We start from the raw sequence: 15,486 nt of genomic DNA, 5'->3' as shown, positions 1-15,486 counted from the left end.
GCTCCTTTTAATGTGTCAGCAGCGTCTGACTACAGCAAAAATGCTGGTCTTGGTGAATTATGTAGGTTTACAATTGGATCGATACTCTAGCAGATTTTTTTCACACATACCGAAACAACAATACATATTTGTTCCTAAATTGTCATCTTCTTTCAAGTATATCGACTCTAGGATTTTCTAGTTGAATCTACAGTGCATAGAAAGTGTTCATATCCTTTTAACTTTTCCACCTTTTTTCAAATGTTTCAAAGTTTTTCCAAAAGTTTCAATGTATTTTAAAGTGTATTTTATGTGATATACTAACACAAATTAATAAGTATATGTGAAGTGTAGAGGAAATATTTCTAATTATTTTAAAAATATAAATCTGAAAGTTGTGACATGCATTTTTATTAGGCTCCCCTGCGTTAATACTTTGTAAGATGACTTTTCACTAGTGATGAGCGATTATACTCGTTACTCGAGATTTCTCGGGCATGCTCGGGGGTCCTCCGAGTATTTTTTTAGTGCTCTGAGATTTCGTTTTCATCGCCGCAGCTGAATGATTTAGATCTGTTAGCCAGCATAAGTACATGTGGGGGTTGCCTGGTTGCTCGGGAATCCCCACATGTAATCAAGCTGGCTAACAGATGTAAATCATTCAGCTGAGGTGAGGAAAACTAAATCTCCGAGCACTTACAAATACTTGGAGGACCCCCGAGCCTGCTCGAGAAATCTCGAGTAACGAGTATATTTGTTCATCACTACTTTTCACTGCAATAACTGCTGCCAATCGTTTAGGTTTTGTCTCTACCAGCTACACATCTAGAGGCTGAAATTTTTGCCCATTTTTCTTTGCAAACTAGCTCTACCGCAGAGAGGTTGGATGGAGGCGTCTGTGATAAGCAATTTTCACAGCTTGCCACAGATTCTCAATGGGCTTTAGATCTGGACTTTGACTGAGCCATTCACACACATGAATATGCTTTCATCTAAACTATTCCATTGTAGATCTGGCAGTATGTTTAGGGTCGTTGTGCTGCTGGAAGTTAACCCTATGCCCCAACCTCAAATCTTCTGCAGTCTCTAACAGGTTTTCCCCCAGTATTTCCCTGTATATTTAGTTCTATCTATCTTCCCATCAACTCTGAACAGATTGTCTGTCGCTACTGAAGAAAAGCATCCCCACAGCATGATGCTGCCACCATCATGTTTGATGGTGGGGATGGTGTTTTCAGCGTGATATGCAGTATTTTTCTGCCACGCATAATATTTAGATTTTAGGTAAAAAAGTTTTACTTTGTTCTCATTTGACCAGAGCACCTTCTTTCACATGCTAGCTGTGTCCCCTAATGACTTTTTGCAAACTGCAGATGAGACTTCTTATGGCTTGCTTTCAGAAATATCTTTCTTCTTGCCACTCTTCCATACAGGCCAGATTTTAGGAGCATGCCACTAATAGTTGCCCAGTAGACAGATTCTCCCATCTGATCTTTGGATTTTTGCAGCTTCTCCAGAGTGACTATGGGCCTTTTGACTGCTTCTCTAATGAGTTCTCTCCTTGCTTGGAATGTCAGTTTAGGTGGACAGCCATGTCTTGGTAGTGTTGCACTTGTGCCATACTTTTTCTATTTTTGGATGATGAATGAACAGTACTTTGTGAGATGTTCAGAGCTTGGACTATTTTTTTTATAACCTAAGTCTGCTTTACTTTTCTCCACAACTGTATCCTTGACCTGTCTGGTGTGTTCCTTGGTTTTCTTGATGTGGTTTGATCCCTAACATTCTCAAATAAACCCCTGAGGCCTTCACAGAACAGCTGTAGTTAAACTGAGAATAAATTACATACAGATGGACTTAATTTGCTAATTATATGACTTCTGGAGGCAATTGGTCACCCAGAATTTTATTAATTGTATTTAGGGGTATCAGACTACACGGGGGCTGAATACAAATGCACTTCACCATTTTCAGATTTATAATTTTTCAAATATTTACAAAACCATGTATCATTTCCTTTCAACTTCACTAATACTTTCTACTTTGTGATGGTAAATAAAAAAAAAAAAATCCAAATAAAATATATTTAAATTTGTGGGTGTAGCTTAAAAAAATGTGGAAACATTCATGGGATATGAATACTTTTTCAAGGCACTGTACCTCTTTGCTCTCTGGTTATTTAGCATTACACTGCCATTACAGCTCTCACATGAGTGGTCACCTACAATTCTCAGACAATTCTTCCTGAAAATGTAACCATTGTCCACATATATCTAAGAAATAGTTAAACAGGATTTGTTACAACTTTACAGAAGAGGAGAACTCGGGGACCGGCGACGTATTCTGTATCTTGGAGATACTTGTACTGTTTTTGACGTATGAGCTATTTGCTTGCACAATTTGAGAGATTTACGTCAGAATTTGAAGTTGTTCCAAAAAATTGACCTTCATGCCATTTATACTAGCCAATTTCAGGCCAGTAAATAGCCCCAATCAATAGGCCCTACATTCAAATCTTTTGGCTGCCGCCAAGCAATGGTGGGGAGAGAACGATCGTTAATATGTCCCCATACAGTATCATGTTATCAGCAGCACGTCTCCTTCTTGCTTCGGGCGATGTGCTGCCAATAATGATGATTTTAATTCATGCATAAGTGATCCAACTACCCAATAAAAGAGCATTTTGCTGGTTTTCAGATGATTGTCAGTGTTTGCAACGACCAAATATCTGGAAGGAGCGTTCTTATGATCTGTAGTATGTAAGACTGTCGAGATGAGGTTTACACGGTCTATAGATTGCTTTAATAGATCTGTCAGTTTCCTCTTTTAAGTTCATCTTCAAAAGATCCTAAAATTTGATTTTGAATATTAGATTTTGTTTTAGTTTCACCGAATTAAGTGAATTGGACACTTAAACCTTTCCCCTGTTCCACAGCTAGCATCATATTACTAGTCAGGAGATTCATGTTTGGAGGCATAGCGATGTGGATTTAATTATTAAAGGGGTTTTCATGGAATACACTTTATTGGTCCTCAACTGTAAAAAAAAAAAAAAAAAAAAAAACCTTCTGGTTACTAAATGACATTCATCCAAACTCTTTTAGATCTGTCATTGAAGACAATTAATGATTATTACAAGATTCCTAAAACAATGATGTAGCCATTTGCGTTAGGAAACATTAAAAAAAAATAATCTCCTCCCAATAAATATAGCTTTACACGTGGAAAAGATTCCAAAATATTACTACCTACGAAGTTAAGGATGCTTAGAAACCACACACTTAACGGGAACCTGCTGCCATGAAAATGCAGTCTAATCTGCAAGCACCATGTTATAGAGCAGGGGAGCGGTGCTGATCGATCTATAGTTTTGTGTGAAAATATTCAGTATAACTGATGTTTTCATCATTAAACTTCTGCTCTTTCTGGGATTTTCGGTCTAGTTGGGGGTCTTATCACTGACTGACAGCTATCTCTCTGCCCGCCCACTTATATAAAGAAAGCTGTCAATCACTGATAAGACCGCCCACTGAACCGAAAATCCCAGAAAGAGCAGAGGATTAAATAACTGAAACAAATATTATACTGAATCTTTTCTCATAAAACTACATATCAACCTACTCCGCTTCTCCTGCTCTATAACCTGCTGCCCTTTAACTTAAAAAATATAGTTTTATCTCCAGCACTCTTCATGAGAATGATTGGGGACCATAACTTAGGGTTTGACCGCTGTGATATCCATTGAACAGGAAATTATCCCATATCATCCTATGAGTAGGGAGTAACTTGTAACCTTGGTTCATGCCCTTTTTTAATTTTATCAATTGTATTCTTTGGAAACTAAAGGTACCTTCACACATAACGATTTTGTTAACAATATCCTTGCTTTTTGTGACGTAGCAACGATATCGTTAACGAAATCATTAAGCGTGACAGCGACCAACGATTAGGCCCCTGCTGGGAGATCGTTGGTCGTTGGGGAATGATCAGGACCTTTTTTTGGTCGCTGATCTCCCGCTGTCAACGCTGAATCGGCGTGTGACGCCGATCCAGCGATGTGTTCACTGGTAACCAGGGTAAATATCGGGTTACTAAGCGCAGGGCCGCGCTTAGTAACCCGATATTTACCCTGGTTACCATTGTAAAAGTAAAAAAAAAAACAGTACATACTCACATTCCGATGTCTGTCACGTCCAGACAGACATCGGAATGTGAGTATGTAGTGTTTTTTTTTTTCTTAACTTTTACAATGGTAACCAGGGTAAATATCGGGTTACTAAGCGCGGCCCTGCGCTTAGTAACCCGATATTTACCCTGGTTACCCGGGAACTTTGGCATCGTTGAAGATAGTTTCAACGATGCCGAAGTCTTTCCCCTGATCGTTGGTCTCTGGAGAGAGCTGTCTGTGTGACAGCTCCCCAGCGACCACACAACGACTTACCAACGATCACGTCCAGGTCGTATCTCTGGTCGTGATAGTTGGTAAGTCGTTTAGTGTAACAGTACCTTTATGCAACCTAATTACTTTCTATTAATCCAGTATGTTAAAGTCCACATGTTCCCATAAGTCCTAGACAACAACGTTATCCAATCCAATCTTAATGAATGAGGCATCTGGAGTAAGATGTGCCTAAGGCTCTTTACACATTCTGTTTTTGTCCATGCTCAGTGGTCTTGTCGGGGCTTGCTTCCGAACGGGGTAAAACGGTGTTGGGGCGTATGTGCGGACTGGGCCATTGACTCTGTCCCACTCATTATAGTAAAAGTGTGCATCATGATGTGCATCATTTTCAGGTGTATACGACTACTGGAGGCAGACACTCAGACCAGTCTTCTACGTCTGAATGTCCACCTCCTGTAGGTGTACATGACTGAAAATGATGCACAACAAAGCCCATGTTCATGCCCGAATCCTGTTTTGCAGATTGTTCGAACGGGACCACTGAGTACGGGAAAAAACGCAAAGGAGCCTAACTCATTAAGAGGCACATATGTCTGCCAGATATGTACTCCACATGAATTACTGACAACATTTACGCCATTAAAGTGATATAAATTTTGATGAAGTTGGTGGGCAGGTTTAGTTATGCTCCATCCCACCCATGGGCATGCCATTTTGGTAAAGCTGGGCAGGACTGCCATGAAAATGCCAAAAATTGCAGAATTTGACAACATTGAAGATGTTTTACGCCAGAGAACTGACGAAAACACCTTAATGAGTTGAGGCCAATGTGTTATATGCATTGTAGCATTTTTAGCATGTGTAAATCTATCTAATTATATTTTGTGCTTTATATTTTGTGCTCATACAGGAGCCTTAAGAGAAGCCAGTGCAGTGAGCTCTCGACTTCGGCACCGCTTGCTGCACCTCCAGAACTTACAAAGACTGGACCAGTTAGAGAGAGACTTGCTGGGAGGAGAACATCTGTCATCACCAGGCAGGGTAAAAATCCAGACGCCAACATAGTAATATTTCCATCACAGAATATAGCAACATTTCCCTAGTTATTACCTACATACAAAGAATACATGTTTGTTGTGTATCCCATAATATTGAGCTTTTTCTCTTCTACAGGAATTTATTCGAGAAGGATGTCTCTACAAGTTAACCAAGAGTGGTCTGCAGCAGCGCATGTTCTACCTAGTATGTCTGTTTAGTTTAACGGCTTTATCCCCATATTAACCTTACATGGCTGAGATGGGAATAGCTCCATCCAGCTCCAAACACAAGTGGTGGAGCTACGAGAGGAATAGGAGTTGCAGAGCAGGTGTCGCTGAGTTGATCTCAGCTGATCCTGTAGCTCCACATCCATTGGTCGGGGCTGAATGGCGTTATTGCCATCTCAACCTCTTTGTGATTACTGGAGTAATACAATGGCCGTGTGTAAAATTACAGTAGAGCTGCCCCCAATATGTGCAGATGGGTCTCTGCAAGCTCTTATGGCTCCTAGTCATTTTCAGAGATTAACTAGACAGTGGCACCATATTGCCACTTATTGCCAATACAACCATATTGCTTGTAAAGATATTTAGTTTATGTGCAGTGTTCTGTGTTCCATTTATAAAACAAGAAGTCAAAAGCAGCAATGATTTGGCTGATCATTCGGCCGTCAGCTATCTCTCCCAAATCCTCCAGAAAACAGGAGCACTCGCTCCGCCGAGCACTTCTTTGTTCTCCATGAAAGAGCAGCTGCCAGAATCTTCTGCCAGTGGCTTATTTCGCCAAGAATAAAAGGATCAGCAGTACAAAATCAGATATGACGGATCCTTATTTGCCTTTACATCATCCATCAGCGGAGAGTCGAGAGGCCCACTTGCACACTAGACAGTTGCCCGATCCTTCTCATATCGGCTGACGTTATATGGTGTTTGGGGCTTTAAAGAGTAATAAGATAGTTTAGTAATGGGAAGTCTGTATTCACTGAACACAGATTTCTCAGTCCCCCATGACAGCACCACAGAGAGAGGGGATCCACCCTTCAGGGACAGGAAGCCTACAGGATAAAAAGGGTGATACCTCTCCCCTGCATCAGTTTGGTTTCCTGTCCCTGACGGGGAACCTGCTAGGATGGTACCTGAAGAGTTCTGAAGCTTGAACGAAGGATCCGGAGCCGGCCAGTGTGAGTCCTGACAGCGGGGATGCCCCTGTCACGGCTGGTGCTGTGTCCGAAGTCGGCACTGCTGGGACCGAGGGGTCAGGAGCGTGAGCGAGGGGGAGCGCAGCCGGCACGCCAAATAGAAGATAGTGGCTACCACGACGGCACGCGCACGAGGAGTTCCAAGATGGCGCCGACACCGGAAATGGTAACAAACATCCGGGGTGGGCGCGTGCGCATTGAGTACATAAGGTGTACCAAGATGGCGCCACCCCGGATCTATAGACAGCATTTCCGGGTCATTTGGTAGGCGCATGCGCAGAGAAGAGCAAAAAAAATAAAATAAATTGCGCTTCCCTCAGCGACGCAGCCACAGAGGGAGGGGCTAATAATAGGCCCCCAAGTGACAACTCCCCCATGGTGGGAGAGAGGTTATCTCAGTTCCTCCTGGCCGGGGAGAAAATTTCAACCAGCCCTTGGATACTAAACTTAATAAGATTGGGGCTTCGAATAGACTTAACTATCCCTACCTCCCCAAAACTACGTGGTAACACTGCTGAGGTCCTCTCCTCAACAACAAGAAGCCCTAGAACTGGAAATTATAAAACTGATAGACAAAGCTGTCATCCAGGAAGTCCCCCCTCTGGAAAAAGGGAAGGGATTTTACTCCCCATTATTTGTAGTTCCCAAGCCGGATGGGTCCTTCCAGACAATAATAAACTTAGGGAAGTTAAATACCTATGTAAGAAACCAGAGATTCAAAATGGAGTCAATAAAGTCAACGATCAAAAACCTGTTTCCAAATTGTTTCATGATAGTACTGGATCTCAGTGACGCGTATTACCACGTCCCCATTCACCAGAACTTTCAAAAATTCCTCAGACTAGCAGTGGTCATGAAAGGAGAGATAAGAGAATACCAATACAGAGCTCTTCCCTTTGGCATATCAATTGCTCCCTGCATATTTACCAAACTGATAGCGGAGATGATGGCCCATCTGAGAGAGAAAGACATTTTGATAGTCCCTTACTTGGACAACTTTCTGATTGTGAGCAACTCGGCCCAGCTCTGCCGTCAACAATGCGACAGAATGATAGATACTCTAAAAAAATTTAGGCTGGCTTGCAAACCTTCAAAAATCAAAACTAGAACCAACCAGGGTCCAGAAATTTTTGGGTCTCACCTTGGACTCTATTTCTCAAGAATGTCGCCTCCCAGTCCAGAAAAGACAAAAGATAATACATCTAGTATCAGCAGCTTGTTTAAACCCTTCCATGACTCTGAGAAAGGTGATGTCATTACTGGGGTCCCTCTCTGCTTGCCTTCCAGCAGTTCAGTGGGCACAACTCCACACGAGACATCTCCAGTGGGACATTCTAAGGAACAAGGTTATACTAAGGGGACGTTTAGAAAGTCACATGACTCTAAGTTTAGATACTATTCATTCCCTAACTTGGTGGATGGATCCCAACAACCTGTCAAAAGGGATTCCCTGGGTGATAGAGGTATCTCGGATAGTCACCACAGATGCAAGTCCCACAGGGTGGGGCGCTAACCTGGACAACAGGGTCACTCAGGGGGTATGGACAGGTCAGGAGCACGGGGCTTCCTCAAACCAAAAAGAACTGTGGGCAGTGAGTTGTGCATTACTATTTTTCCTAAACAAATTACAAGGACATCATGTCCGAGTATATTTGGACAACAGAGTAGCGGTAGCCTGCCTAATAAACCACCAGGTGGTTTCAGCCTAGCAGAGAACAACCTCTTATTCCTTTCGGCACTACATATAAAAGGTGAAGAGAACCAAAAAGCGGTCTTCCTGAACCGTACCCAATTAAAACAAGAATGGTCTCTAAATTAGTACATCTTCAATAAAATTACAAATCTGTGGGGAATCCGTGTAATAGACCTCTTTGCCAATATGCACAACAGAAAAGTGAAAACATTTTGTTCCTTAGACCCCAGGGGGAACCCTCAGGCAGTAGATGCATTCACGATTCCTTGGACACAGAGTCTTGCGTATGCGTTTCCTCCAACTATCCTCATTCCAGCAGTTCTGCGAAAAGTCAGCGAGGACGGGTCCAGGCTCATCCTAACAGCCCCCTTCTGGCCCAAGAGGGCCTAGTTCTCCTGGCTGAGGATGCTATCGGTCACCGATCCCTGGGTTCTTCCGGATCTCCTATCACAGGGACCGGTGTTCCACCCTCAGTCAGAGAATCTCCACCTGACAGCGTGGAATTTGAGAGGTCACTATTGAAGGACAAGTTAGTTTCTACACTAATGAAAAGTAGGAAGCCCGTGACCACAAAAATCTATGGCAAAACCTGGAAAAAATTTTTATCCACCTCCGGGGTAAGATTGCAAGATGGGGTCCCAGTTGCTGAAATATTAGAATTTCTACAAAAGGGTTTAGATCTAGGCCTTTCAGTAAGTAATTTAAAAGTACAGATAGCAGCCCTAGGAGCATTGTACTGTGAAAACATAGCGACCAACCCTTGGGTAATACGGTTTGTCAGATCAGAAGCAAGGTCTAGGCCAGTAACTATACATAGATTACCAGCCTGGGATTTGAATCTAGTCATGTCAGCGTTAACAGATTCCCCGTTTGAGCCTATAGAGTCAATACCCCTTAAAATTCTATCACTGCCCTCCTGATAGCCCTAACATCGGCTCGCAGAATAAGTGATCTCCAAGCCTGTCTGCAAACCCTCCCTTTACTCAAATCCTGGATGATAAGGTTATACTAAAAACAGACCCTGCCTATCTACCAAAAGTAGCGTCCACTTTCCATAGGTCTCAGGAAATAATCCTTCCTTCCTTCTGTCCAGACCCTAAAAATAAGAAAGAAGAAAAATTCCACACATTAGATGTGAGAAGGTGTCTAGTTCAGTATATAAATTTCACCCAGCAGCATAGGAAGGAAGGGTCTCTCTTTATCTGCTTCCAGGGACCCAGGAATGGACTCAGAGCCTCTAAAGGCACTATAGCACGCAGGATAACAGACGTGATAGCCTTGGCGTACTCATCCACCGGGAACGCCGTTCCAGAGGGACTGAAGGCCCACTCTACAAGGCCATGGCAACCTCCTGGGCCGAAAGGTCGGAGGTACCATTAGATCAAATCTGTAAGGCGGCCACTTGGTCATCACTTTCAACCTTTTTTAGACACTACCGCTTAGACTTAGCCTCTTCATCTGACTTAACCTTCGGAAGAAGGGTTCTGCAGGCTGTGGTCCCTCCCTAAGCAATGATCTCTGCAATTCTCTCTGGTGGTGCTGTCATAGGCGACTGAGAAAAGCGTAGTTACTCACCGATAACGGTATTTCTCAGAGCCCATGACAGCACCTGCTTATTCCCCCCCCTCATGGTGAGCACATTCTTTTGTATGAAGTGTGTTTTTACTATATGGACACGGTGTTCACTTGTTAAGCAATATGATAAAATTGTATATTTCTCTTGTTGTAACTAACCAGGAGGACCTCCGATGCTCTGTAAACAAAACTGATGCAGGGGAGAGGTACCACCCTTTTTATCCTGTAGGTCAGGGGTGTCAAACTGCATTCCTCGAGGGCTGCAAACCATGCGTGTTTTCAAGATTTCCTTAGCTTTGCACAAGGTGCTGTAATCATTATGTGTGTAGGTGATTAAATTATCACCTGTGCAATGCAAGGAAATCCTGAAAACGACCTGTTTGCAGCCCTTGAGGAATGCAGTTTGACACCTCTGCTGTAGGTTTCCTGTCCCTGAAGGGCGGATCCCATCTCTCTGTGGTGCTGTCAGGGGCTCTGAGAAATACCGTTATCGGTAAGTAACTATGCTTTTTACCCATGAATTGCCCATGAAACGAGTGAAAGATTAGTTCAGGAGGTGATAAAAAAAAAATAATAAATACATTTCTGGATGAGATGTATTACTTATTTTCATGTATGCTATTGATTTATGAAATTAAAATTAAAACTACGGTTACTCTTTGAGGGTTGTTGCATGTAGGTGCCGGTGTGGGCACATTTTGGCAATGCATATAAATTGATCACCTGTTGTTTGTTAGTAGCCGTGCATTTGTGCTAAACCTATGTGACAGTTAACAATAAGTAATCAATATACACAAATTTCCCTATAATAATCTGACAGCTGCTGTGACTGTCAGGATGTTGCTAAATTGCAGCCATGCACCAACTTGGGTTCCTACCCTAATAATCTGATAGCCAAGTAACGTTAGTGTAGAATACTAATTATTCACTAATAAATACTATTAAACACCATTTCCATGTTTCTCGTCAGTTCTCAGATATGCTGCTGTACACACGGAAGGGCCTGAGCTGCACCAACCAATTTCGGGTTCATGGACGGCTCCCGCTACATGGTATGCTGGTGAGTAAAAATTCTCCTTTTTTTTAAATTTTCACCAGGGCACTGGAAATCCCCAAAACAATAATCACACTTCAAATCATTGCTTTTAGTTGTGCGGGTAGTGGTGGTGCTAAACATGTGTTTGCCAGGGTCAAAATCTGGAGCCAGAGGTCCGACCCTGGTGTCCTCGGACACATCACTGTTACATTTCAGTAGCCCTCAATGTGATGCACTCCAGCCCTCAGCATGCGCTATCTGTTATATTTACCATATTAGTTTTGCATGCATTATAATGTTTCCCTTCTTCTCTATGCCTGTCACTAACATTTCAGCTGATGGTTCTGGATCCTCCGGTGAGTACAAGCGTTAATCGTGCTTTATGGCCTTGTGTTAGGTGACCGTCCATCTGACCGTAAAAGTGTCTTGCGCTTGTATTGTCACTTCGTCTGGTGATACCTGACGCCGTATGCCGTGTATTTGTATTGTCAGCATGTCACCGTTCATCCTTCATCTCTGTCTATCTGTATGGTCACTGTCCACAGGCTGAGGACAGTCACAGCGCTGTCCCACACTGCTTTACTATCTACTCCGCACAGACAACTATAGGAGTGGCGGCCAGGTGAGACTATAGGCATCTTTGACACAAGGCTCGTGTCCATTATCAGGACTATAGATTTTAGGAACGTTTGTTATTTGGCTTGCTTAGATGAAGCTTAAATTGAATCTCACATTGACCATGCAGTCTGATCTGTGGACAGCACGGTATGGAGAAGGAGAAGCGGAGCCGAATCATATATAGGATAGTCAGAAAAGATTCAGTGTAATGTGTATGTTATTCATTGAAATCCCCAGTGTTTGGAAGTATACGAGTCCAGGGGAGATGTATTCAGTGACTGATATCACCATACAGGGTAGACTGTCCATCACTGAGTAGGACCACCTACTGGACTCATATGCAGATCACAGACCATTGTCAACATTTTCCCCATGATTTACAGTAAATGTACATACTATATGGAATAACTCTGTTAAACTGTGGAGTATCAATAAACCCAAAAAGCGTAACAAGCTAAAAAAGCATAACAAATTTTATTAGATATCATATAAAATAGCAAACATAACATACAAGGGACACGTATAGTACATGTACGGCGAACAACAACCACTGCAAATAAGACCTAGGGCATAGAAAGGACAATAACAACGATGGCTTATGGGAGCATATCAATCTCGCACCATCACATCTTGTTTGGGTAAGACTGGCAAAGCTCTATCACTATTACCTATCTTTAGGCTGGACTAGTATTAACATATATGGCGGTATTAGGGATATGCATGTTCCTTAAGAGCACTATGCACTTTATTTACGGATATATGATAGATTGATATGCTCCCATAAGCCATCGTTGTTATTGTCCTTTCTATGCCCTAGGTCTTATTTGCAGTGGTTGTTGTTCGCCGTACATGTACTATACGTGTCCCTTGTATGTTATGTTTGCTATTTTATATGATATCTAATAAAATTTGTTATGCTTTTTTAGCTTGTTACGCTTTTTGGGTTTATTGATACTCCACAGTTTCTCTGTAGGATTAATCTTGTATAGGAGTTTTACCCTGTTATTCCTTATGTCCATGATAGGGTGTATCCCTATGAATAGGTTGCATTGATATGCATCAGTGGTATCTGTATATGGAATAACTCTGTGCAGCGCTGCATTCATTTGCGCAACATATCCAATGTGTAACATGTATGTGCCATCTTCTCCTCTATACTGATGATCTCTTCATCCTTCCGGCTGTCCTTTTCAGCACTCAGGTGGATATGAGGCGCTGGTTGGATGACCTGAATGCAGCCATCAGTCGGGCTCCGAGATACAGCGAACTTTCTGCCCTGTCACTTCAGCGTGAGTCAGTAATAAATTACCTGTTCTCCTATAATAAACCTCTATTATGGAGGTAATATACTGATTCTGGGGGCTGACTCACACTTATCTCTTTATCCAAGGCTTTATTTGGTTGTGAAACGCGTCACAGATATATTGTTGTTGTTTTCTTAAAATAGACACAAAGCTGCAATAAATCCACAATAAGGGGCTGCTCCTATCTTTCTATTCACTCTTTTAATCATATTTGTCATCATTATTTTGAGATTAAACAGTTATTATTGCCTGCAGTTCTGTATATAGCCATAGAGAACTGGATACTGCACCGCTCCATATGTCAGACTCTGCTTTGCTGCATCCACATGGTAGCTTGTTATCTTTTTTATACCAGATATCCACAGAATAGGTGATAATAACTTATTGATGGGTGGGAGTCTGACCGCTGGGACTCGCACCGACTGTCAGAATGGGGGGCTATTATCCCCGTTGCAGTGGAGCAGAAGTGCACATGCTCGATTGCCACTGCATTGATTTTGTATGGGGCTTCCGGAAAAAGCCGAGCACAGCGCTGGACAGCCACATGGGGAATTAACTGAGCGGCGGTCTAGCATGCGTACTGCCTCTCCATTGTAACCAGGACAAAAGTGCCCCACTCTACCTATCTGTGCGGGTCTCAGCGGGTCTTCTAATGAATAAGTTATCACCCATCCTGTGGATAGGCCGTAACTTTTTTTCTCCTTCCCCTCATTGGGGGACACAGACCGTGGGTGTATGCTGCTGCCACTAGGAGGCTGACACTAAAGGTACCGTCACAATCAGCGACGCTGCAGCGATATAGACAACGAGCCGACCTAAACTAGATCGCTGGAGCGTCGCTGTTTAGGTCGCTGTAGAGACGTCAAACACAGCAACTCCAGAACGATGCAGGAGCCATCCAGTGACATAACGGCGACTCACTTCTCGTTCTCGCTGGTTGTTAGCTCCATGTCAAACAGCCGGAGTGTACTGATCCGACACACATCTAGGGGCCCTATGCTCGTTGCTGGCGTCGTTGCTTTTGATGTCAAACATGACGATACACGCCGACCTGGCGACGAAATAAAGTTCTGGACTTCTAGCTCCGACCAGCGATGGCACAGCGGGATCCAGATCGCTGTTGCGTGTCAAACACAACGAGATCGCTATCCAGGACGCTGCAACGTCACAGATTGTTGTCATTCTCTTTGCAAAGTTGCTGAGTTTGACGGTACCTTAAGTGATATGAAGAAAGTTCGCTCCTCCCCTGCAGTATACACCCTCCTGCTGGCTCTCAGCTAACCAGTTCTTGCTTAGTGTCCGTAGGAGGCACACGGACGGGTCTGCTATTCAGACCCAAAACTCTTTATTATTTTATTTTTACCTTTTACATTTTTGATTTTACTTTTTACAACAAACAAAGGGGCGACGGATCCTTTCAAGGCTTCGATCTCCCCGAACCATCAACAGGCGAGCACGGAGAGTGTCGCCTCTCCGTATCCTCTCCTGCAACGTGCCACGCCTGGGCTGATTCTTAGGGGCGACAGGTCCCTTCAAGGGCACCGATCTCCCTGCACCCTGAATGGACAAGCACATGGAGTGTCGCCTCCACGTACCCTCTTCCCCAGCCAGGCCTATTGCCGGACAACTGGCCCTGTCCATCCAGGGGCTGAACTCCGTGGATGTACAGAGGCCCCTCTCTAAGGTGTCCGAGCAGCCCCCACTGCCCCACCACTGTGAAAGCAGATGGCACAAGGAGGCGGACGGTTCCTCTCCACCTCTCTAAAGGTACCTTCACACATAACGATATTGTTAACGATATCGTTGCTATTTGTGACGTAGCAACGATATCGTTAATGAAATCGTTCTGTGTGACAGCGACCAACGATCAGGCCCCTGCTGGGAGATCGTTGGTCGCTGAAGAAAGTCCAGAACTTTATTTCGTCGCTGGACTCCCTGGAGACATCGCTGGATCGGCGTGTGTGACACCGATCCAGCGATGTCTTCACTGGTAACCAGGGTAAACATCGGGTAACTAAGCGCAGGGCCGCGCTTAGTAACCCGATGTTTACCCTGGTTACCATGCTAAAAGTAAAAAAAAACAAACACTAGATACTTACCTACAGCCGTCCGTCCTCCAGCGCTGTGCTCTGCTCTCCTCCTGTACTGTCTGTGAGCCGGAAAGCAGAGCGGTGACGTCACCGCTCTGCTTTCCGGCTCCCAGACAGTACAGGAGGAGAGCAGAGAAGCAGAGCGCAGCGCTGGAGGACAGACGGCTGTAGGTAAGTATCTAGTGTTTGTTTTTTTTTACTTTTAGCATGGTAACCAGGGTAAACATCGGGTTACTAAGCGCGGCCCTGCGCTTAGTTACCCGATGTTTACCCTGGTTACCGGCATCGTTGGTCGCTGGAGAGCGGTCTGTGTGACAGCTCTCCAGCGACCAAACAGCGACGCTGCAGCGATCCGGATCGTTGTCGGTATCGCTGCAGCGTCGCTAAATGTGAAGGGGCCTTAACAAAGGGATGGTCGATTGAGGTTTATCCCTGCACCGTTCACGCTGCAATACCTGACCTGCAGCAGAAAAGTAGAGTGCGCGCGCTTTCCTCGGCGCTGAAACCCAGTCATCACGGCGGCTCCATGCCGGGACGCGCACCGATGGTGAGT

The 15,486-nt window shown here is 43.8% G+C and overlaps 1 protein-coding gene across 1 annotated transcript in view; it reads left to right on the top strand.

The window, feature by feature from the left end:
* FARP2 (FERM, ARH/RhoGEF and pleckstrin domain protein 2) overlaps positions 1-15,486 on the top strand; it is a 135,956-nt gene that overhangs the window by 107,917 nt on the left and 12,553 nt on the right. Inside the window, exons 19-23 of the mRNA XM_069726779.1 lie at positions 5,292-5,422; positions 5,555-5,623; positions 10,856-10,945; positions 11,467-11,543; positions 12,734-12,828. Of these exons, the coding sequence (XP_069582880.1) occupies positions 5,292-5,422; positions 5,555-5,623; positions 10,856-10,945; positions 11,467-11,543; positions 12,734-12,828 (462 nt within the window). The remainder of the gene's footprint in view (positions 1-5,291; positions 5,423-5,554; positions 5,624-10,855; positions 10,946-11,466; positions 11,544-12,733; positions 12,829-15,486) is intronic.

The sequence above is a fragment of the Ranitomeya imitator genome, chromosome 5, assembly GCF_032444005.1.
Source record: "Ranitomeya imitator isolate aRanImi1 chromosome 5, aRanImi1.pri, whole genome shotgun sequence".
Taxonomy (NCBI): domain Eukaryota; kingdom Metazoa; phylum Chordata; class Amphibia; order Anura; family Dendrobatidae; genus Ranitomeya; species Ranitomeya imitator.
This window is presented reverse-complemented; position numbering and strand designations above follow the sequence as displayed.